The sequence below is a fragment of the Salvelinus sp. IW2-2015 genome, linkage group LG4q.1:29, assembly GCF_002910315.2.
Source record: "Salvelinus sp. IW2-2015 linkage group LG4q.1:29, ASM291031v2, whole genome shotgun sequence".
Taxonomy (NCBI): Eukaryota; Metazoa; Chordata; class Actinopteri; order Salmoniformes; family Salmonidae; genus Salvelinus; species Salvelinus sp. IW2-2015.
The window spans coordinates 75227703-75250464 of NC_036842.1; the positions used below are offsets into that span (position 1 = coordinate 75227703).

At 41.8% G+C, this 22762-nt stretch overlaps 1 protein-coding gene across 1 annotated transcript in view; it reads left to right on the top strand.

Moving 5' to 3' along the window:
• The window catches only part of b4galnt3b (beta-1,4-N-acetyl-galactosaminyl transferase 3b), a 41347-nt gene that overhangs the window by 12169 nt on the left and 6416 nt on the right, over positions 1-22762 (top strand). The window contains exons 3-7 of the mRNA XM_023985685.2: positions 109-180; positions 19939-20034; positions 20128-20218; positions 22270-22370; positions 22478-22545. Coding sequence (XP_023841453.1) covers positions 109-180; positions 19939-20034; positions 20128-20218; positions 22270-22370; positions 22478-22545 — 428 coding nt within the window. The remainder of the gene's footprint in view (positions 1-108; positions 181-19938; positions 20035-20127; positions 20219-22269; positions 22371-22477; positions 22546-22762) is intronic.

Sequence of the window (22762 nt, forward strand, 5' to 3'; positions counted from 1 at the left end):
GTATGAAGAGGTTACGAGAGTGTGGGAGACAGGTGTGTATGGGAAAGAATTTGTCACATACCAGTTATCACAAAATATAATTAGTTGCCTCATCTGTGTGTTTTCCAGTTTGGAGGTGATGCGAGTGAGGATTCAGAAGCCTGGCGTTCCAGCTACACCCCACAGCCCTGGAGGCCAGAGGTACGCTTTCTTATTCACCTCACAGGAATCATTCACAACCTGCCTAGGCTTGCTCACTCCTCCCCTTGTGTAAGTGTGTGTATTTAGGCCCTAGTGTATAGTAGTAATCAGTGTTTGAGCAGAATCTAAGTAGTAGTCATGTTTCTATTATATCATGGTGTGCTAAGTTGGTAGAATCTTATATAAAAGGATTCACCACTTTAATGTAATGGCAAAATGTAGATTTACGCCTAAATAGACATACCCTAAAGTAACTGCTATTCATGTGTAATACATTGATTCTGACATGCCAAAACTTGGTATATTTGGAAAGAAGACATCTGAGGAAGTCTTCAGAATACACAAAATAGCTGTTTTTATTATATTTTTTTACATTTTATTTAGAAAGTAATCTTTCATTGACAAGCTATACGTGAATTATTGATGCCCAGAGCTGGAAACGCATCAGATGGCTTCCACAACATGTGAACAATTTCAGCAAAAAAATGGTATTGATAGACCTAACAACTAGAAATGGGCAGATGTTTTCGTAACTGGTGTCAGGTGTGGTCACGGGACATTTCCAAGTGTCACTAAACTTCTCCAAAGTGGCATATGTCTGTAAATTTGATAATCCAGTGCTATTACATATTTGCAATCGCTTAATGCTATTGTTGTCAGTCTCAAACACAATTTATACCACATCAAGCTCACTCAAACATTGGTGGTGTTATGGTTGTATCCAGGGTACGTTCAAGTGTCCTTTCAACCTCTCAAGTGTCCGAATGTGGTAATTCCACTGTTTTAGCAAACTGGATGTGCCTAAAAGTTATTGTTCACTTTAAAAACTGGCTACAACACCAACCTCTCTCAAACATTGTGGTGGTGTCGGGACATACAGGGGATATTCAGTATTTTTAAAGTAATTTTTAATAAAACCTCTCCAAAGTGCCTGAACGTTTAGCCTAGGCATAGCCAATGTATTGGTCCCACATACAAAAACAATATATATACACTACCATTTAAAAGTTTAGGGTCACTTAGAAAACTCCTTCTTTTTGAAAGAAAAGTCCAGTAAAATAACATCAAATTGATCAGAAATACAGTGTAGACATTGTAAATGACTATTGTAGCTGGAAATGGCTGATAATTTTATTTTAATTAAATAAATGGAATTTCTACATAGGTGTACAGAGGCCCATTCAGCCATCATCACTCCTGTGTTCCAATGGCACGTTGTGTTAGCTAATCCAAGTTTATCATTTAAAAAGGCTAATTGATCATTAGAGAACCCTTTTGCAATTATGTTAGCACAGCTGAAAACTGTTTTGATTTAAAGAAGCAATAAAACTGGCCTTCTTTAGACTAGTTGAGCATCTGGAGCATCAGCATTTGTGTGTTCGATTACAGGCTCAAAATGGCCAGACACAAAGACCTTTCTTCTGAAACTCGTCAGTCTATTCTTGTTCTGAGAAATGAAGGCTATTCCATGCGAGAAATTTCCAAGAAACTGAAGATCTCATACAACACTGTGTACTACTCCCTTCACAGAACAGCTCAAACTGGCTCTAACCAGAATGGAAAGAGTGAGAGGCCCCGGTACACAACTGAGCAAGAGGACAAGTACATTAGAGTGTCTAGTTTGAGAAACAGACGCTTCACAAGTCCCCAACTGGCAGCTTCATTAAGTAGTACCCACAAAACACCAGTCTCCACGTCAACAGTAGCAACAGGTAGCCAAGTGGTTAGAGCGTTGGACTAGCAACTGAAAAGTTGCAAGATCGAATCCCCGAGCTGACAAGGTAAAAATCTGCCGTTCTGCCCCTGAACAAGGCGGTTAACCCACTGTTCCAAGGCCGTCATTGAAAATAAGAATTTGTAATTAACTTCTTATGGCTGGGGGCAGTATTGAGTAGCTTGAATGAATAAGGTGCCCAGAGTAAACTGCCTGCTACTCAGTCCCAGAAGCTAAGATATGCATATTATTAGTAGATTTGGATAGAAAACACTCTGAAGTTTCTAAAACTGTTTGAATGATGTCTGTGAGTATAACAGAACTCATATGGCAGACAAAATCCTGAGAAGGAATCCAACCAGGAAGTGGGAAATCTGAGGTTTAAGGTTTGCCTATCCAATTAGTGGGATATTGGTCATATTGCACTTCCTAAGGCTTCCACTAGATGTCAACAGTCTTTAGAACCTTGCTTGATGCTTCTACTGTGAAGAATGAGGGAAGGAGAGCTCTTTGAGTCAGGTGTCTGGCATGAGCTGAACATGAGCTTTCCATTGCATTTCTGAAGACAAAGGAATTCTCCGGTTGAAACATTATTGAAGATTTATGTTAAAAACATCCTAAAGATTGATTCTATACATCGTTTGACATGTTTCTACGAACTGTAATGGAGTTGTTTGACTTTGTCTGACCTGCGCGTCATGAATTTGGATTACTGGACTGAACGCGTGAACAAAAATAAGGTATTTGGACATAAATTATGGACTATATCGAACAAAACAAACAATTATTGTGGAACTGAGATTCCTGAGAGTGCATTCTGATGAAGATCATCAAAGGTAAGTGAATATTTATAATGCTATTTCTGACATCTGTTGACTCCAACATGGCGGATATCTTTATGGCTCATTTGGGCTCTGAGCGCTGTCGTGTCTTTGGCTATGCCGGATTAATTGCTATGACATACTATTCTATAAAATAATTTCTCCGTAATTAATATTACCTGATTGAACTAATCATGTAAATGTAATTAACTAGAGGGACACCACAAAATAATATTTATAGAGCTGTTATCTTCCGAATAAACTCTTAAAGATTTAGTAATATTTTACATCAATAGCAGTCAACATTAATCGTCATCTTATTCAGTCTCATCTGAAAGTTGTAAATCCTTGGTTATCTGCAAGAATCCTGGCTAACAAGTTGAATCAGCAATACAAAATTGGGTTTATTTATTTACTAAATACCTAACGAATCACACATACACAATTAAATCATAACTTGATTACAAATTGCCGTCATAAAGGAAAACGTCCCTAGCGGGCGGAATAGATATGACAGCTTGTTACACAAAGGAAAGGGGCTGGGTTTTAGTGAAAGAGCGGGAGACTGGAACAGAGCCGAAGCTGTGCTATAGTAAATACAGTATCCTATGCATTCTAAATTACCGCCCATTTGGAAAAGGAAAATGCAATAAATATTTACTCTGAGCTGCGCTTCAGTAGGTTGGTGGTAGATGGAAGACCGTGTTGCCAAACCGAGTCCTCTGTCCTTTGAAGAATGTCTCTGGTGGTCACTGGATACGTTGTAGTAACGTCGTTGTGTAGTAGACGGGATACTCTGACTGTCCTTCCTAACCTGCGTTTGTAGCTGCTGTCGCCAACAACGTCTAGGAGGTATCACTTCTATAGTGAATACGAGTTCAAAGTTCATACCATTCACAACCAAAGTTCATGCTGATGTTGGCTTCGTCCTGTAGTTATTATCTGAACCATTCTGACATGGGATCGTCACCCTCATATCCTCGGAACAAAAAGTTATATTTTTGTCAATGGCTTTATATAGTGGAGGGAGAGGGGTGTGTCTGAAAAGTTTGTAACCCATGTCTCTTCACAGGGGCGGGCCACTGGTTGAGCAGAGGCCCAAACTTATGAAAACCCAAATCTCTCATTTGGAAGCTAAAATTACATTTCATCTCTTCACAAATAATTTCATATTCAAACATTTGAATTAAACAACAATTCCATGTGAATCCGATACCTCTGTTTAGACTTTCCACAGTAGAGTTTGTCATTCTATCATTGAGAATGTCTCATGACAACCGAACTGACATAATATACCTTAAGTACCACCGCATATGTTCAGTTGGTCGGATTACCAGAATATAGTTAATTTCCCCCCCAACTTCTGATGTTCCCAGAATCTCTGTTAACCAAAAGGGTTTTCTTATGTCACATCAGTATAGTAGGGAGAGGGGAAAAAGGTGGAAAGAGGTATTTATGACTGTCATAAACCTACCCCCAGGCCAACGTCATGACAGCGCTGTACTCAGATTATAGCATGGTGTGCTTTTTCCGTAAAGTTTTTTTGAAATCTGACACAGCGGTTGCATTATGGAGAAGTTTATCTAAAGTTCCATGTTTTAATACTTGTATCTTTTTATCAATGTTTATTATGAGTATTTCTGTAAATTGATGTGGCTCTCTGCAAAATCACCGGATGTTTTGGAGGCAAAACATTACTGACCATAACGCGCCAATGTAAACTAAGATTTTTGGATATAAATATGAACTTTATCGAACAATACATACATGTATTGTGTAACATGAAGTCCTATGAGTCATCTAATGAAGATCATCAAAGGTTAGTGATTAATTTTATTTCTATTTCTGCTTTTTGTGACTCTCTTTGGCTGGAAAAATGGCAGGGTTTTTCTGTGACTAGGTGCAGACCTAACATAATCGTTTGGTGTCTTTTTGAAATCGGACACTGTGGTGGGATTAACAACAAGTTTATCTTTAAAATGGTGTAAAATACTTGTATGTCTGAGGAATTTTAATTATGAGATTTCTGTTTTGAATTTGGCGCCCTGCACTTTCACTGGCTGTCAAGTCGATCACGTTAACTTCTTACGGCTGAGATCCCGTTAACTGACTTGCCTAGTTAAATAAAGGTCAAATAAAAAACGGTGAAGAAGCAACTCCGGGATGCTGGCGTTCTAGGCAGAGTTGCAAATACAAAGCCATGTCTGACTGGCCAATAAAAATAAAAGATTAAGATGGGCAAAAGAACAGACACTGGACAGAGGAACTCTGCCTAGAAGAATACACACAATAGGCTGACTGGGGAGGTGATTTCACACAGTCACAGTCCCGCGATAAGAGCTACAGCGCTAATATTCCCGTGAACTCTTCACAGTTGTGTTCTGTGGGTGTCACCGAGTAGACTGATACCCATTTCATTGCTTCAGATTTCAACCTTGTTTAACACGATCTAGTCTAAATATGGCATGATTCCACCAAGTGTAACCTTCTGCATCACTTTTACTTGTATTTTGAAGGCAAACTGCATATTACACTTGTGCCTAATCCTTATTGTGACTAGCCTCACAACACATAACCCGGTCCGGTCGAGCATCACTAGCCAGATGAAGCTAGCTGGCTGCTTATAACGTTATCTTTAGGCAACGGGGTTAATAAGTAGCTGGCTAGCTATTTATTTTCATGAACAGGAGTTCAATTTCAATAGGCGAACAACAAGTTGCTACCTAGCTAATACTTACTCACAAGGATTCCTACATCATTGCTAAGAATAATGAAAAGGACTGCAGTTTCTACTGGTCATTGTTTTCAGGCTGGTGGTATTGGTGCTAGCTAGGTACCAAGCTAAAGCTAGCTAGCTACCCCAGAAGTTGCGGTCAAACTAATAATGCTTTATTACCAATGCGGTCTTGTAAACACATCGTTCGTGCCTGGTGTTTGCAGACTTTTTGTACAGCTTTGACAGTGCTACTGTATCTTTTTTGACATGCAAGACTCAAACGGTGTTCCATAGTATGTATGTATGTATGTATGTATGTCGTGAAGCTAATAGCAGTGACACTATTACTAGGGAGACATCTGAACAATAGCGCGCTTGGTAACGTTAGTGTGTACCGGTGCTCGACCAGTTGCGAAAGCCAACATCCTCCACGACAGAACCGTTGATTGTCAAGGGCATTGAATCCATTATCTTGCCGTTCATGGATTTCACCTTTGCGCGGTCTCGCTGTTGACTGCTCGATCCACACAGCAGGCATTGTGGGTTAGGAATGCTATGTTGCACGTGAAGCGTACCATTTAACGTGGTGTCATTACGTCATGTACCTACTTTATATAGGTATGCATGTCAGCTTTTACATAGTTTTTTCACATCGGCATTAACAAGACATCGGGCCGATACCGATGTTGGCATTTTTAGCTAATATCGGCCGATTCCGAAATGTTCACCGACTATTTAAAAAAAATATATATATATATATAAATTGTGCATCCCTACTTTGAAGCAGTCCCTCTGCCAGGAAACAAAAAGCGAACTGGGATTCCCCCCCCCCCATGTTATTTGCAATGCTTGCAGTTATTCCTTTTGTCTTTTTGGCATGTGTGTTGGATGGTGGCGCTCACCTTGAGTTGGGGGGTCTTGTGATGGTTGCTTTGTGCCCCCAATTCAGCTATTTCCAACACCAGCTGCTCTGGAAGGCCAACTGGGAGAGCGGGGTTTGACCTTTTTGTTTTGGCCATCTGCTTTTGGAGAATTAAATCCTATACTGTGTTAATGTCCACAACGTGGTAAAAAAAAGTCTTATACCATTTCCTGGTCTTTTGGAGGACCTGGTAGGAGCCTATCAGATAGGTCGACACCCCCATGCTGGCATTGTAGTCCTTCACAGGAATGGGGTTTATTTCTTCCTTTTTCACCCTCCTTGAGACATGGTTGTTATTGAATGCCTTATGCTGTGTGGTGAGCATGGTTACTTCCCTAGTACCCTTCCATTTCACAAAAAGCACCTTGTTAGTCCTGATCCAACGTATGGTCCCCCTCTCAGCTGTCTTTGTCATGTTACCTTGGTCTTGGGGAAATCGATGCTGTTAGGACGAATGGTAACACAAGCCTTTATTTTCTTTTTCAAGAGGTCTATGAAAAGTGGATGTAGAACTATCAGATGTGGTGATTGACATAGCAGTGGGGGGTGAAGACCTTGACCTGCAGGGGACGCTTGCTGGGGAGGCGTGGCACTCCAAACCTCATCAAAATCCTCTGCATCCTTCTCTCTGTGTTTAATAAATAAAAGGATATTTTGTTGTAAGACACACGTAATTACAGTTGACTAAATTTACAAAATGACATTGTAAAGTTACAAACACCAAGCCTAACCTTTCTGTACATTTTTATTCACTCAAATATATGAATACACATTAGCTAGCCCATGTCAGCGAAATAAATGACAGTGATATGTTTTCCTTTTATAAGGACTGAATGCTAAGTTATGTCCTAGCAACCTCGGTAGCCTTAACAGATCAATTAGCACTGGGGTGTGAAGTGAGAACTGTCAAAGACTTTTAGCCCAACAATGGCAGGAGAGTTTCACAGCCTCCCCCACCCAAATGCAGAGGCCTTTTGAAGCCTCCATCTGTGCAGAGATCATTACAATACAGTACCCCCTGGATTCATCTCTATTTTGAACTGCTATGCAGCCAGGACACTTCAATTGTAAATTACCCCAATAAGACACAATAGTGTTGCTTTGATCACATCAGAAAATATCCTCCTCGCAATCTCCAATACAACAGCCACAATTTTATTTGGACGTCGTAAAGAACCATTTGCCGACGCTGAAGAGATGGCTTACAACCTCCTTTTCAAAATGAGACTTGCTAGCTAGTGTTATGGGAATTCAATAATTCCTTTATGTGCTCATTTATTAAATCACTCTGTCTGTTTCTAAGAATGTGTAAGATTCTTATTAGCATAAAATAGACAGGGACCAGTCTTATTAAAATTAGATAATAGTATTTATTCTCGTGAGCGCGTTCCCATTTAATCACAAACAACAGTTTATATACAAAATATGACGTCATTGGTTACAAAATAAAGCTCCTCCTCTTGACCAAGACAAAACCGGTTCAAAAGTTCATTCCAACTCACCAGCGCACACACATGACACACAATATCACTAGATTAACTCCAGAAGGTTCAACATAATTTATTACCACTTTAGCAGACAGCTCAAGATAATGGAAGACCTATGGAGTTACTCGCTGCCTTATCTAAACATCCCAGGGCTAAGTTGAGTCGGTTCAACCATAGTTTAACGATCCTTTTTGCTTACTTTATAACCCACAGCACATACCTCCAACTAAGTTGGAATGGTGTTTATTATGTTTTAATTACTCCTTGTTCATGCTACATAATCCCTTCCTTATGAATTAATATTATTAATCAGATATAATAATACAGGGTAGAGTTCAATTAGTTATAGTTTTATCTAAATGTAGACATTGTTTAGTCATTGTTCATAAAATTCCTAACAGCTAGCTGGGATTTTCTACAAAGAATCTGCCCCCTGAAAAAAGCTTCTCCCAAGGGGGTGTGACACCTACTCTCTGCCTGCTGCACTCCTACTTGGACTCCACCTGGCGATCTGTTCACTGTCTGTCCTGGACTGTCTCCCCCTGTCTGGTACAGGTACCCCCGCCACACTCCCCCTTCTCTCCCAAGCTTTTGCTCGCCTCCAGCACACACACACTGTTGGGGCGAGTGACTCTGAACTTACAATGGCTAGACCCAAGTTGTTTTCTTTCTTGTGCTTTATGCTATTTACCTCATGACTCCTGCATGCTTTGACTATGAACTTGCCTGTTTACCCAACCGTGGGACACGGACTCTTGGCCGCCCGTCCTATTCTAACCACCTCCCGTCGGCTTTGTATTCATGTTACCTGATGAACTTGCTGTACAATATGATCTTGTTGCCGTCTTATGCAAATTCAAATGTCATAAATCAACACTGCAGAGCGCTCCCTGTCCTCTGCCGTGCCCTGATTGTATTACTGCTGATGATATCTGAAAATGTGCCTGTACACCCTGGCCCATCTACTGTTGCTAGCCCCAATTCTGACTTGTGCTCTGATATCTGCTTCAAAGCATGGGTTTTCTGCATGTTAACACTAGAAGCCTATTGCCTAAAATATATCAATTGAAGGTTTGGGTTCACAGCTCCGATCCAGATGTGTTGGTCATTACTGAGACGTGGTTAAGGAAGAGTGTTTTGAATACTGATGTTAACCTTTCTGGATATAACCTTTTTCGGCAAGATAGATCTTCCAAAGGTGGGGGAGTGGCGATCTTTGCCAAGGAACATATTCAGTGCTCGGTTGTCTCCACGAAGTCTGTCCCCAAACAATTAGATTATCTGGTTTTAAGCATTAAACTTTCAAATAGCTCTTTGTTGACTGTTGCTGGGTGTTTATCGCCCACCATCAGCACCGGCCTGTACCCTAAATGCCCTAAGTTCTCTCCTGGCCCCTTACACTAAGTCTGAAATTGTCCAGCTAGGTGACCTAAACTGGGACATGCTGAAACCACCTGACCAAGTCCTAAAGCAAGGGGACTCCCTAAATCTTTCTGAGATTATTACCAATCCCACAAGTTATGACTCCAAACACCCAGAAAAGGCTACTCTCCTTGATGTTATCCTCACAAATAATCCTGATAGGCATCTTTTTCTTTCTTCTGTAATGACCTTCGTAATCACTGTTTTACAGCCTGTGTTCGTAATGGCTGCTCAGTGAAACAACCTCTCCTGATTTGTCAGACGCTTGCTAAAAAAACTTTAATGAGCAAGCCTTCCTTCATGACCTGGCCTCTGTAAATTGGTATAGAATCTGCTTGATCCCCTCTGTCGAAGACTCTTGGACCTTTTTTGATATTTTCAGTGGTATTGTTAACAAACACACCTCCATAATGAGAATTAAAAACCTGTTCAGTCCCTGGTATGACCATGATCTGGCAGTTACTCCACCTCAAGAATTCCATTTGGCGAAAGGCTCGGCACATTCATACTCAGGCTGACTGGTTCTCGTTCAGGCTAATGTGAAGTAAGTGCACTCAGGCTATTCGGAAGGACAAAGCTAGTTACTTTAAGGAGCAGTTCTCTCTCTGTGGGTCCAACCCAAAGAAGTTCTGGAAAACGGTTAAAGACCTGGAGAATAAACCCTCCTCCTCACAGCTGCCCATGTCCCTTTATGTTGATGATGTGGTTGTTACTAACAAGGAGCAGATGGATGAGCTCTTTAATCACCACTTCATTAAGTCAGGATTCCCATTTGACTCAGCCATGCCTCCTTGCCCGTCCAAAATTTCCTAATTTCCCACCCCTTCTAATGCGACTAGCTCGGCTGCGCCTCCCCCCGCCTGCTTTGCTACAAACTTTCTCCCTGCAGACAGTCACTGAGTCTGAGGTGCTAAAGGAGCCCCTTAAACTTGACCCCTTTTCTCTTTTAAGGTTTGGTGATGATAGGGGCCGCAACCTGTCTCTCCTCTCTGAGGAGGTTCCCATTGCTTGGAAGTCAGCCACAGTGTGTCCTTTATTTAAAGGGGGAGATCAAACAGATCCTAACTGTTATAGGCCAATTTCTATTTTGCCCTGTTTATCAAAAGTGTTGGAAAAACTTGTCAATAATCAACTGACTGGCTTTCTTGAGTTCTATAGTTTTCTCTCAGGTATGCAATCTGGTTTCTGCTCAGGTTATGGATGTGCCACTGCAACCTTAAAGGTCCTCAATGACACCATTGCCCTTGATTTTAAGCAATGTTGCGCTGTTATTTTCATTGACTTGGCCAAAGCTTTTGATACTTTTGACCATTCTGTTCTTGTGGGAGTATTGGTGTCTGAGTGGTCTTTGGCCTGGTTTTCAAACTAGCTTCCTCAATGAGTGCAGTGTATAAAATCAGAACATCTGCTGTCTCAACCACTGCCTGTCACCAAGGGAGTAACCCAAGGCTCCATCCTAGGCCCCACGTGCTTCTCAATTTACACCAACAACATAGCTCAGGCAGTAGGAAGCTCATTCATCCATTTTATATGCAGATGATAGTCTTATACTCACCTGGCCCCTCCCCGGATTGTGTTAAACGCTCTACAACAAAAGCTTTCTTAGTATCCAACAAGCTTTCTCTGCCCTTAACCTGGTTCTGAACACCTCCAAAACAAAGGTCATGTGGTTTGGTAAGAAGATTGCCCTTCTCCCCACCAGTGTGATTGATACCTCCTGAGGTTTTTTTATCTCCGTCTCTTCATTGAGACTCAATCATGGACACTCTTACTGACAGTTGTGGCTGCTTCACGTCATGTATTGTTGTCTCTACCTTATTGCTCTTTGTGCTGTTGTCTGTGCCCAATAATATTTGTACCATGTTTTGTGCTGCTACCATGTTGTGTTGCTGCTATGTTGTGTTCTTAGGTCTCTATTTATGTTGTGGTGTGTGTGTTGTCCTACTTTTATTTTACATTTTTGTGTCCTTTTGGTAGGCCATCATTGTGAATAAGAATTTGTTCTTTACTAACTTGCCTAGTTAAATAATATTTGACATGGCAAAATGTATAGAATTGCAAGATAATTTGCCGTAACTGCAAAATGTTCTTTGCATCCCACGACATTGTGTAGAGTTGTAGGAAATTAGCTTTAAACCTGCAATATTCTCTCCACCAATGAGGGGTGTGAACAGTTTGTCATGAACAGTGCTTGTGCGTGGGATGTTCCCCAATGCTGGAAGGGGGGCCCTGAGTGAAAAAGTTTGGGAGCACCTGCTATAGGCTACTTTCATTAAATTATTGGGAGTTATATTTAAAAAATAATTTGTCCATTTGTCCACCAGTCTCAAGTGTGGCTCTCCAAAATAAGGTTTTAATGACATAAAATTATAACTAGTTCACAAGGAGGCTTCACCCTCCCCTTTACTTTCATCTTATTGGAAAGCATTGTTATGTATTTTAGTCTTACTCAAGTTTTACAGTATTTATTACCTAGCCATTAGATATACTTAATTTGCTTTACACTCATTAGACCTATTATTTTGAGATGTATATCATTTGGGTGCGATACATATTCCTCAGCCCATACACGGAGTCTACAAAACATGAGCAACACCTTCCTAATATTGATTTGAACCCCCTTTTGCCATCATAACAGCCTTCATTTGTTCGGGCATGGACTACAAGGTGTCATGCATTCCTCAGGGGTACTGGCCAATGTTGACTCCAATCCAATTTATTTATATAGCCCTTCTTACATCATCTGATATCTCAAAGTGCTGTACAGAAACCCAGCCTAAAACCCCAAACAGTAAGCAATGCAGGTGTAGAAGCACGGTCGCTCGGAAAAACTCCCTAGAAAGGCCAGAACCTAGGAAGAAACCTAGAGAGGAACCAGGCTATGAGGGGTGGCCAGTCCTCTTCTGGCTGTGCCAGGTGGAGATTATAACAGAACATGGCCAAGATGTTTAAAGTTTCATAATTGACCAACATGGTCAATTAATAATAATCACAGTGGTTGTCGAGGGTGCAACAAGTCAGCACCTCAGGAGTAAATGTCAGTTGGCTTTTCATAGCCGATCATTAAGAGTATCTCTACCGCTCCTGCGGTCTCTAGAGAGTTGAAAATGTCAGGTCTGGGACAGGTAGCACGTCCGGTGAACAGGTCAGGGTTCCATAGCCGCAGGCAGAACAGTTGAAACTGGAGCAGCAGCAAGGCCAGGTGGACTGGGGGCAACAAGGAGTCATCATGCCAGGTAGTCCTGAGGCATGGTCCTAGGGCTCAGGTCCAGAGAGAGAGAGAATATACTTAAATTCACACAGGACACCGGATAAGACAGGAGAAGTACTCCAGATATAAGACTGACCCTAGCCCCCCGACACATAAACTACTGCAGCATAAATACTGGAGGCTGAGACCAGGAGGGGTCAGGAGATGCTGTGGCCCCATCCGATGATACCCCCGGACAGGGCAAAACAGGCAGGATATAACCCCTCACACTTTGCCAAAGCACAGCCCCCACACCACTAGAGGGATATCTTCAACCACCAACTTACCATCCTGAGACCAGGCCGAGTATAGCCCACAAAGATCTCCGCCACGGCACAACCCAAGGGGGGGCGCCAACCCAGACAGGAAGATCACATCAGTGACTCAACCCACTCAAGTGACGCACCCCTCCTAGGGACAGCATGGAAGAGCACCAGTAAGCCAGTGACTCAGCCCCTGTAATAGGGTTGGAGGCAGAGAATCACAGTGGAGAGAGGGGAACTGTCCAGGCAGAGACAGCAAGGGAGGTTCGTTGCTCCAGTGCCTTTCCGTTCACCTTCACACTCCTGGGCCAGACTACACTCAATCATATGACCTTCTGAAAAGATACGTCTTCAGTAAAGACTTAAAAGTTGAGACCGAGTCTGCGTCTCTCACATGGGTAGGCAGACTATTCCATAAAAATGGAGCTCTATAGGAGAAAGCCCTGCCTCCAGCTGTTTGCTTAGAAATTCTTGGGACAATTGGGAGGCCTGCGTCTTGTGACCGTAGCGTACGTGTAGGTATGTACGGCAGGACCAAATTGGAAAGATCGGTAGGAGCAAGCCCATGTAATGCTTTGTAGGTTAGCAGTAAAACCTTGAAATCAGCCCTTGCCTTAACAGGAAGCCAGTGTAGAGAGGCTAGCACTGGAGTAATATGATTTTTTGGTTATAGTCAAGATTCTAGCAGCCGTATTTAGCACTAACTGAAGTTTATTTAGTGCTTTATCCCGGTAGCCGGAAAGTAGAGCATTGCAGTAGTCTAACCTAGAAGTAACAAAAGCATGGACTAATTTTTCTGCATCTTTTTTTGGACAGAAAGTTTCTGATTTTTGCAATGTTACGTAGATGCTTCTCACAGTTGTGTTAAGTTGGCTGGGTGTCCTTTGGGTGGTGGATCATTCTTGATACACACGGAAAACTGTTGAGCGTGACAACCCGGCAGCGTTGCAGTTCATGACACACTTAAACCGGTGCACCTGGCAGCTACTACCATACATTGTTCAAAGGCAAATTCACCCTCTGAATGGCACACATACACAATCCATGTCTCAAGGATTAAAAATCCTTCTTTAACCGGTCTCATCCCCTTCATCTACACTGATTTGAAGGGGATTTAACATCAAGGGATCATAGCTTTCACCTGGATTCAACTGGTAAGTTTGTCATGAAAAGAGCAGGAAATGGAGCAACTAACAATACAGATGGAATTCAATAAAAACGGTACCATAGAGGCACAAAGTTGGCAGAATTTTTTTTATAAATGGAGGAACTTTTTCCAGAAAGATCAAGTGTAATATATTATAAAAAATAAAGCGAACTGGCTGGAATATGGGGATTTTTTTTTTATCTTCAAAAGTAGAAATGCTCCCAAAAATTAACAACAGGAACCTGTTACAAATGACTGTCATCCATGATTCACCAAACACTATTTTGAAAGGGGAAGCAAAGTACTTGAAGCATATGTTTTCGTTTGTCTCTTCAGTCTCCACTAACTGAAGTTAATTTTAAGAATTATTTTTCTTCTATTAATCATGTAAAATGAAGAGCTGTACAGAAAGACTTACGTGAGGCCACATTACAGAAGAGGAACTTTTGATACAGTTAAATCCTTTAAGTCCGGACAAACTCCAGGGCCGGATGGCATACCTGTTGAGGTATATCGAACCTTTTTTAACCACTCCTATAAAAATGGTAGACTATCAGATGGGCAGCTAGAAGGTCTGATTTCACTATTACTGAAACAGAACCAAGCTGGTAAATACACTGCAAAAATAATAATAAAGGGAACACTTAAATAACACAATGTAACTCCAAGTCAATCACACTTCTGTGAAATCAAACTGTCCACTTAGGAAGCAACACTGATTGACAATACATTTCACATGCTGTTGTGCAAATGGAATAGACAAAAGGTGGAACTTATAGGCAATTAGCAAGACACCCCCAATAAAGGAGTGYTTCTGCAGGTGGTGACCACAGACCACTTCTCAGTTCCTATGCTTCCTGGCTGAGGTTTTGGTCACTTTTGAATGCTGGCGGTGCTTTCACTCTAGTGGTAGCATGAGACGGAGTCTACAACCCACACAAGTGGCTCAGGTAGTGCAGCTCATCCAGGATGGCACATCAATGCGAGCTGTGGCAAGAATGTTTGCTGTGTGGCCTGTTGGAGGTCATTTTGCAGGGCTCTGGCAGTGCTCCTCCTTGCACAAAGGCGGAGGTAGCGGTCCTGCTGCTGGGTTGTTGCCCTCCTACGGCCTCCTCCACGTCTCCTGATGTACTGGCCCGTCTCCTGGTAGCGCCTCCATGCTCTGGACACTACGCTGACAGACACAGCAAACCTTCTTGCCACAGCTCGCATTGATGTGCCATCCTGGATGAGCTGCACTACCTGAGCCTCTTGTGTGGGTTGTAGACTCCGTCTCATGCTACCACTAGAGTGAAAGCACCGCCAGCATTCAAAAGTGACCAAAACATGTTGCTTCCTAAGTGGACAGTTTGATTTCACAGAAGTGTGATTGACTTGGAGTTACATTGTGTTGTTTAAGTGTTCCCTTTATTTTTTTGAGCAGTGTATAAAGATCTAGTCCACCTAAAAAAACAACAACTGGAGGGCCCCTTACACTTCAGCATTGTGATGCAATAATTCTAGCAAAATGCATAGACTTGAAGGTATTGTCCAATATTATTCAGCCTAATCAGACACGTTTTCTTTAAGTCAAGTACTGGAAACAATAAAACATAATGAAAAATGTGGTAAACCAAATCTGTTATTCATAGCTGATTTTTGAAAAGTCCTCGTTTTATATATAAATGCCTGGACTATTTTAATTTTGGAGAATCTCTTATACTGTACCATGGGTTAAAGTTATTATACCAACCCCAGGTGTGAAATAGTAAATAATGGCTACTTCTCAGAAAGTATTAAACTGTCAAGAGGAGTAAAACAGGGTTGTCCACTAGCTAACATTTCATTGGCCATAATAAAATGGCACTAAAATCAGATCCAACAATAATATCAAGGGGCTAGAAATCCAGGGCTTGGCCTCCCGAGTGGCGCAGTGGTCTAAGGCACTGCATCGCAGTGCTAGCTGTGCCGCTAGAGATCCTGGTTTGAGTCCAGGCTCTGTCGTGACCGGGAGACCCATGGGGCGGCGCACAATTGGCCCAGCATCGTCCGGGGAGGGTTTGGCCGGCAGGGATGTTGCTGTCCCATTGCGCACTAGCGACTCCTGTGGTGGGCCGGGCGCAATGCACGCTGACACGGTAGCCAGGTGCACAGTGTTTCCTCTGACACATTGGTGCGGCTGGCTTCCGGGTTAAGTGGGCATTGTGTCAAGAAGCAGTGCAGCTTGGTTGGGTTGTGTTTCGGAGGACACGCGGCTCTCGACCTTCGCCTCCCCTGAGTCCGTACGGGAGTTGCAGCGACGGGACAAGACTAACTACCAATTTTGATACCACGAAATGTATATTTTTTTATAAAACAATGAAGAAATCCAGGGCTTAAAAACAAAGGTTTCCTTGTACCCTGACTCATGTTTTCTTTTAAATACACTATTTGGATCCCTGCACAGCCTCATACAGGAACTAGATACTTTCTCTAACCTCTCTGGAGTGAAGCCAAATTATTATTATAAGTGTACTGTGTTCTGTATTGGATCACAAAAAAAACGTTTACATTACCGTGTAGTTTACCAATAAAATGGTCTGACGGTGAAGTGAGCGTACTCGGTATTCATATCCGAAAGAAATTATCTCACTACAATGCATTTGAATAGAAAGTTCGCAAAAATGGATATGGTCTTGCTAACATGGAATGGTAAATACCTGTCTATTTGTGGGGAAAATCACCTTGATTTGAATTATTACTTATGACCCTGCCTACACCCAACGACTTGTTTTTTTAAATTATACGAGCAAAAAATATTCCACTTTGTTTGGAGATCAGCAAACCAGACAAAATTTAAACGGGCCTATAAAATGACTATGAATTCGGAGGGCTGAAATGATTAAATATTAAAGCATTGAACCTCTCACTAAAGGATTCAGTCATACAAAAGTTATACCTAAATCCGAACTGGTTCTCTAGCAGATTAGTAAGAATGGCTCACCCCGTGTAAAAAAATGGCCTTTCCCCCTTTTTATTCAGATTACAACCTCTCACTTTAGGTTATTTGAAAATGAAATAATCTCCAAAATAGGGCTATTTTAAAACCAAGAAAGCAAGCTGGTTGCAATTTCGGTTTAATCCACCAGAAAATACAGAACAAAATATTACAACAAATAATATTATGGTTAAATTCAAATATACTAATTGATGAAAAAACATTTGTAAAAAAACAATGTTAATGAGATCATAAATGGGTCACAAATGCAACATCCAACAAATTTCTAAGATTTTCCTGAGTTACAGTTCATATAAGGAAATCAGTCAATTGAAATAAATAAATTAGGCCCTAATCTATGGATTTCACATGACTGGGAATACAGATATGCATCCGTTGGTCATAGATACTTTTTTTTTTTAAGGTAGGTGTGGATCATGAAACCAGTCAGTATCTGGTGTGACCACCATTTGACTCATGCAGCGCGACACATTTCCTTCACATACACTTGATCAGGCTGTTGATTGTGGCCTGTAGAATGTGGCCTGTAGAATGCATTCCTCTTCAATGGCTGTGCTAAGTTGCTGGATATTGGTGGGAACTGGAACACCCTGTCGCACACGTCGATCCAAGTTTCCAAACATGCTCAACCTGTGACATGTCTGGTGAGTATGCAGGCCATGGAAGAACTGGGACATTTTCAGCTTCCAGGAAATGTGTACAGATCCTTGCGACATGGGGCTGTTTATTATCATGCTGAAACATGATGCGATGGAGGCGGATGAATGGAACGGTATCTTTGTGCATTAAAAATCTTGTAGATAAAATGCTATTGTGTTTGTTGTCCGTAGCTTATGCTTGCCCATACCATAATCCCACCGCCACCATGGGGCACTCTGTTCACACCATTGAAATCAGCAAACCGCTTGCCCACACAATGCCATAAACGTGATCTGCAGTTGTGAGGCCAGTTCTCTAAATTGACGGCTTATGGTAGAGAAATGACCATTTCAGTTCTCTGGCAACAACTCTGGTGGACGTTCCTGCAGTCAGCAATCCAATTGCACACTCCCTCAAATCTTGAGATATCTGTGGCATTGTGTTGTGTGACAAAACTGCACCTTTTAGAGTGGCCTTATATTGTTCCCAGCACAAGTTGCATCTGTGAAATGATCATGCTGTTTAATCAGCTTTGTGATATGCCACATCTGTCTTGTGGATGGATTGGCAAAGGAGGAATGCTCACTAACAGGGATGTAAACAAATGTGTGCACAATTTGAGAAATTAGATTTTTGTGTGTATGGAACATGTCTGTGAATCTTTTATTTTAGCTCATGAAACATGGGACCAACACTTTGCATGTTGAATTTAGATTTTTGTTCACTGTATATGGAAATGTCTGATCTATCCAAAATTATAATTAACTGATTGCAGCAATACTGCAAAAATGGAGGCAAGTGGGAGAATGTAAGGATCTCGTCTGTCGGCCCTGCGTTGAAGACATTGGTTAAAGCAAATTGTGATAAATAAAAAAAGTATACCAGTTTCATTTAAGGAGCAAAAAATTGACAGCTGCACCATACAGGTTGCAAAATAGTTGGGAAGAAATGTTCGATGTGCCGCTTCCATGGCACATAGTTTATGAACTGGTACACAAAACCAAGTTTTGCAATTTCAATTATTATGCAAAATTCTTGCAACCAATAGAATGTTATGCATATGGGGGTACAACCATCCCAGCTCTGCAGATTTTGCTGCGAAGACAGACTAATTAGATCACTTGTTTTGGTACTGCCTATATGTAGCTTGTTTCGGGTCGCAGGTTCAGGAATGGCAAAAAAAACCTGGAGCTAACATATCAAATAGCGTTGCTGGGTGACTTAAAGCCATAGTCAATCTATCAATAATAATACTCTTAGTAAAAATGTTAATTTTTAATTTAGTCTGTAGAAACTATGAGAATGGAAAGGTTCAGAGGGGAACTGAAGGATGGGACTAGAAAAGAGGGGAGCTGAAGGATGGGACTAGAAAAGACACTAATAAATAGTGTCTGTGAAACGTATGTAAGCTGGAAGTAGAAGCCTAAGTGTTTTTGTCCATTAGTTTACTCCAATTAGGGGAGGGGTGGTAGGGTTAGGGGATATAATAATAAAGAAAATGTATACGTTAAAGATATATATTTTCTAATGTTTGTTTTGTACACTGTTACCCAAATGTAAAACTAGTAACTGTATTGTTTGACCTACTCCTTTCAGATTTTTCAAGCCAATCACAATCGTGCAATTTGTCACAACTCAAAGAGCTTCACATTAAAAATAGACGAGCATTGCGCTATGTCAGAGAAATGTCACATATCAACACGGCTGTCTTCTCAGCCTTATCTATCTTATTTTTCTACCAAAAGCTCCAGCCATTTGCCCCGCTGGACGTTCACATGCCATCGTTCCTTTCTTCATTTTGTCACGTGTTTTAGCAACTTTGGTAGAGTAAGTTCAAATATAATTTGATCCTACATTCGTGACAGACTAGGGATGTTTAGTTTCCATCTGTAATAATGTATGGCCACACTGGGACTAGTTGTCACCAAGCTAAGCGACTGTAGCCACCAAGCTAATGACCAATCATTAGCATCTCTGCTGTTAGCTGAAGACAGCGCCTCTCTTAGAGGCTTTGGATCTGACCTGCTTAATTCTCTCTCACACACACACACACTCTTTCACACAGCTCAGATAACTGAGGTGGCAGGTAGCCTAGTGGTTAGAGTGTTGGGCCATTAACCCGAAAGGTTGCTAGATCGAGTCCCTGAGCTGACAAGGTAAATATCTGTCGTTCTGCCCCTGAACAAGGCAGTTAACCCACTGTTCCTAGGCCGTCATTGTAAATAAGAATTTGTTCTAACTGACTTGCCTAGTTAAATAAAGGATAAATCAATAGAAAAACCTGTCTTCCTAACAGGTGTTGGTGTGTGTGTGTGTGTGTGTGTGTGTGTGTGTGTGTGATGGAGAGAGGGGGTGTTATTATGGGATCAAACTGTCCTGTGTCCCCCCCCCCCCCCCCAGTATAAGGGACAGGCTAATCTCCATACCTTTGAGGACTGGTGTGGCAGCTCTACAGCTCAGCTTCGCATGAACCTGCATTACCCTCTTTACCCACACGTAAGTCACACAGTTCCCGAGCCAACATATACACATGACATGTCATAGCTCAACTGAAGACTACACCCATTCCTCTCTTGCTCTTTCCTCTAGTCCAGAACCACAGTAAAGAAGCTGGCTGTTTCTCCCAGGTGGATGAACTACGGCCTCAGGATATTTGGCTATCTCCACCCCTATACCGACGGTATTTTTTTAATTTTGGAAATCTGTTCCAAAGTTTTCCCAGATATACAGTACCAGTCAAAAGTTTGGACACACCTACTCATTCCAGGGTTTTTCTTTATTTTTACTATTTTCCACGTTGTAGAATAATAATGAATACATCAAAACTATGAAATAAAACACGTGGAATCATGTAGTAACCACAAAAGTGTAAAACAAATTCTTCAATGTAGCCACCTTGATGACAGCTTTGCACACTCTTGGCATTCTCTCAACCAGCTTCATGAGGTAGTCACCTGGAATGCATTTCAATTAACAGGTGTGGGACCTGGAAGTGTGGTGCCAGGAAAATAACCTCTCACCCAATGTAAAAAAAAAACAGGAGTTGATCGTTGACTTCAGGAAACGGCAGAGGGCCCCCTATCCACATCGATGGGACCGCAGTGGATAAGGTGGAAAGCTTCAAGTTCCTCTGTGTACATATCACTGAAAAGGTCCACCCACACAGACAGTGTGGTGAAGAAGGCGCAACAGCGCCTCTTCAACATCAGGAGGCTGAAGAAATTTGGCTTGGTACCTAAAACCCTGGTACGGCAACTGCACCACCCGCAACCACAGGGCTCTCCAGAGGATGGTGCGGTCTGCCCAACATATCACCGGGGGCAAACTACCTGCCCTGCAGTACACCTACAGCACCCGTTGTCACAGGAAGGCCAAAAAGATAATCAAGGACAACCACCACCCGAGCCATTGCCTGTTCACCTTGCTCTCATCCAGAAGGCAAGGTCAGTACAGGTGCATCAAAGCTGGGACCTAGAGATAGAAGCTATTTTTCAAGGCCATCAGACTGTTAAATAGCCATCACTAGCACATTAGAGGCTGCTGCCCCATATAAACTCAGCAAAAAAAGAAATGTCCCTTTTTCAGGACCCTGAAATTGCAGCCCAAATAAATGCTTCACAGAGTTGAAGTAATAGACACATCTCAACATCAACTGTTCAGAGGAGATTGCGTGAATCAGGCTTTCATGGTCGATTTGCTGCAAAGAAATCACTACTAAAGGACACCAATAAGAAGAAGATACTTGCTTGGGCCAAGAAACACAACCAATATACATTAGACTGATGAAAATCTGTCCTTTGGTCTGATGTGTCCAAATTTGAGATTTTTGGTTCCAAACGCTGTGTCTTTGTGAGACGCAGAGTAGGTGTACGGATGATCTCCGCATGTGTGGTTCCCACCGTGAAGCATGGAGGATGAGTTGTGATGGTGTGGGGGTGCTTTGCTGGTGACACGGTTTGATTTATTTAGAATTCAAGGCACACTTAACCAGCATGGGTACCACAGCATTCTGCAGCGATACGCCCATCCCATCTGGTTTGCACTATAATTTGTTTTTCAAAAGGACGATATACATATGTGGGAACTCCTTCAAGACTGTTGGAAAAGCATTACAGGTGAAACTGGTTGAGAGATGGCCAAGAGTGTGCAAAGTTGTCATCAAGGCAAAGGGTGGCTACTTTGAAGAATCTAAAATGGAAAATATATTTTGATGTAATACTTTTTGGGTTACTATATGATTCCATGTGTTATTTCATAGTTTTGATATACAACATTTTAAAAATAAAGTAAAACCCTTGAATGAGTAGGTGTCAACTTTTGACTGGTACTGTATGTGATCGTATACAAATGTAAGCAAGGTTTGAAATGCTTGTTTTAGTCAAAGATTATATATGTTTGGGCTTCTTGCAGTCAAGTCGCAGTCTACAAATGAGTTATTTGTAATTATGTTCCGTGACCCTGACCATCCACTCAAGAAAAAATTGTCCCAAGGCTGAATGTAGTTGTTGATCTCTGAAGTAAAGCATCTAAGTTGGGTGGATAGTAACACCAAGGCTTTTGACAACTGTGTTTGGTGCAGTAAGACAGCCATTCAATTATACGATCAGTTCTGACAACTTTACATGCCACAGGGCGACTGAACCACAGGGGTCCAAACACTGAACCCAGAGGAACACCTAATTCAAATAATTATCTGACTATATTTGTCATCTCTGTGTCTGTTTGTTCCAGGTGAGTTTGTGTTTGCGGTGAGCTCTGATGATAACTCTGAGTTCTGGCTGAGCCGGGATAACTCTCCACTCAACCTGCAGCTACTGGCCTGGATTGGCAAGGTGGGCTCAGAGTCTGTCAGTTTGGACCGAAGATGGCTCCAGTGACTGTAATGATTGTGTTTATTTGGGGTTCTGGCAGCTCTCTGACTGTGTGTGGTGTTTTGCAGACTGGCATGGAGTGGACTGCTCCTGGTGAGTTTGGGAAGTATGCCAGTCAGACATCCAGACCGGTTAGGTGAGTCAGCTAAACACTGTGGGTGTGTATGAGTGAAGGCTATGATTGTCGGAAGTTTGTCGGGAAACAAAATTGTGTATGAATCTATTTGTTTCAAGTGAATAACTGAAAACACATCCAAACACAGGGCTGAGTTATTTTTAGCAGAGGTTGTTTTTCTTCTTGTGGTGGCTTGGTGTGATGTCACTGAGCCAGGATGAACACACACACACACACA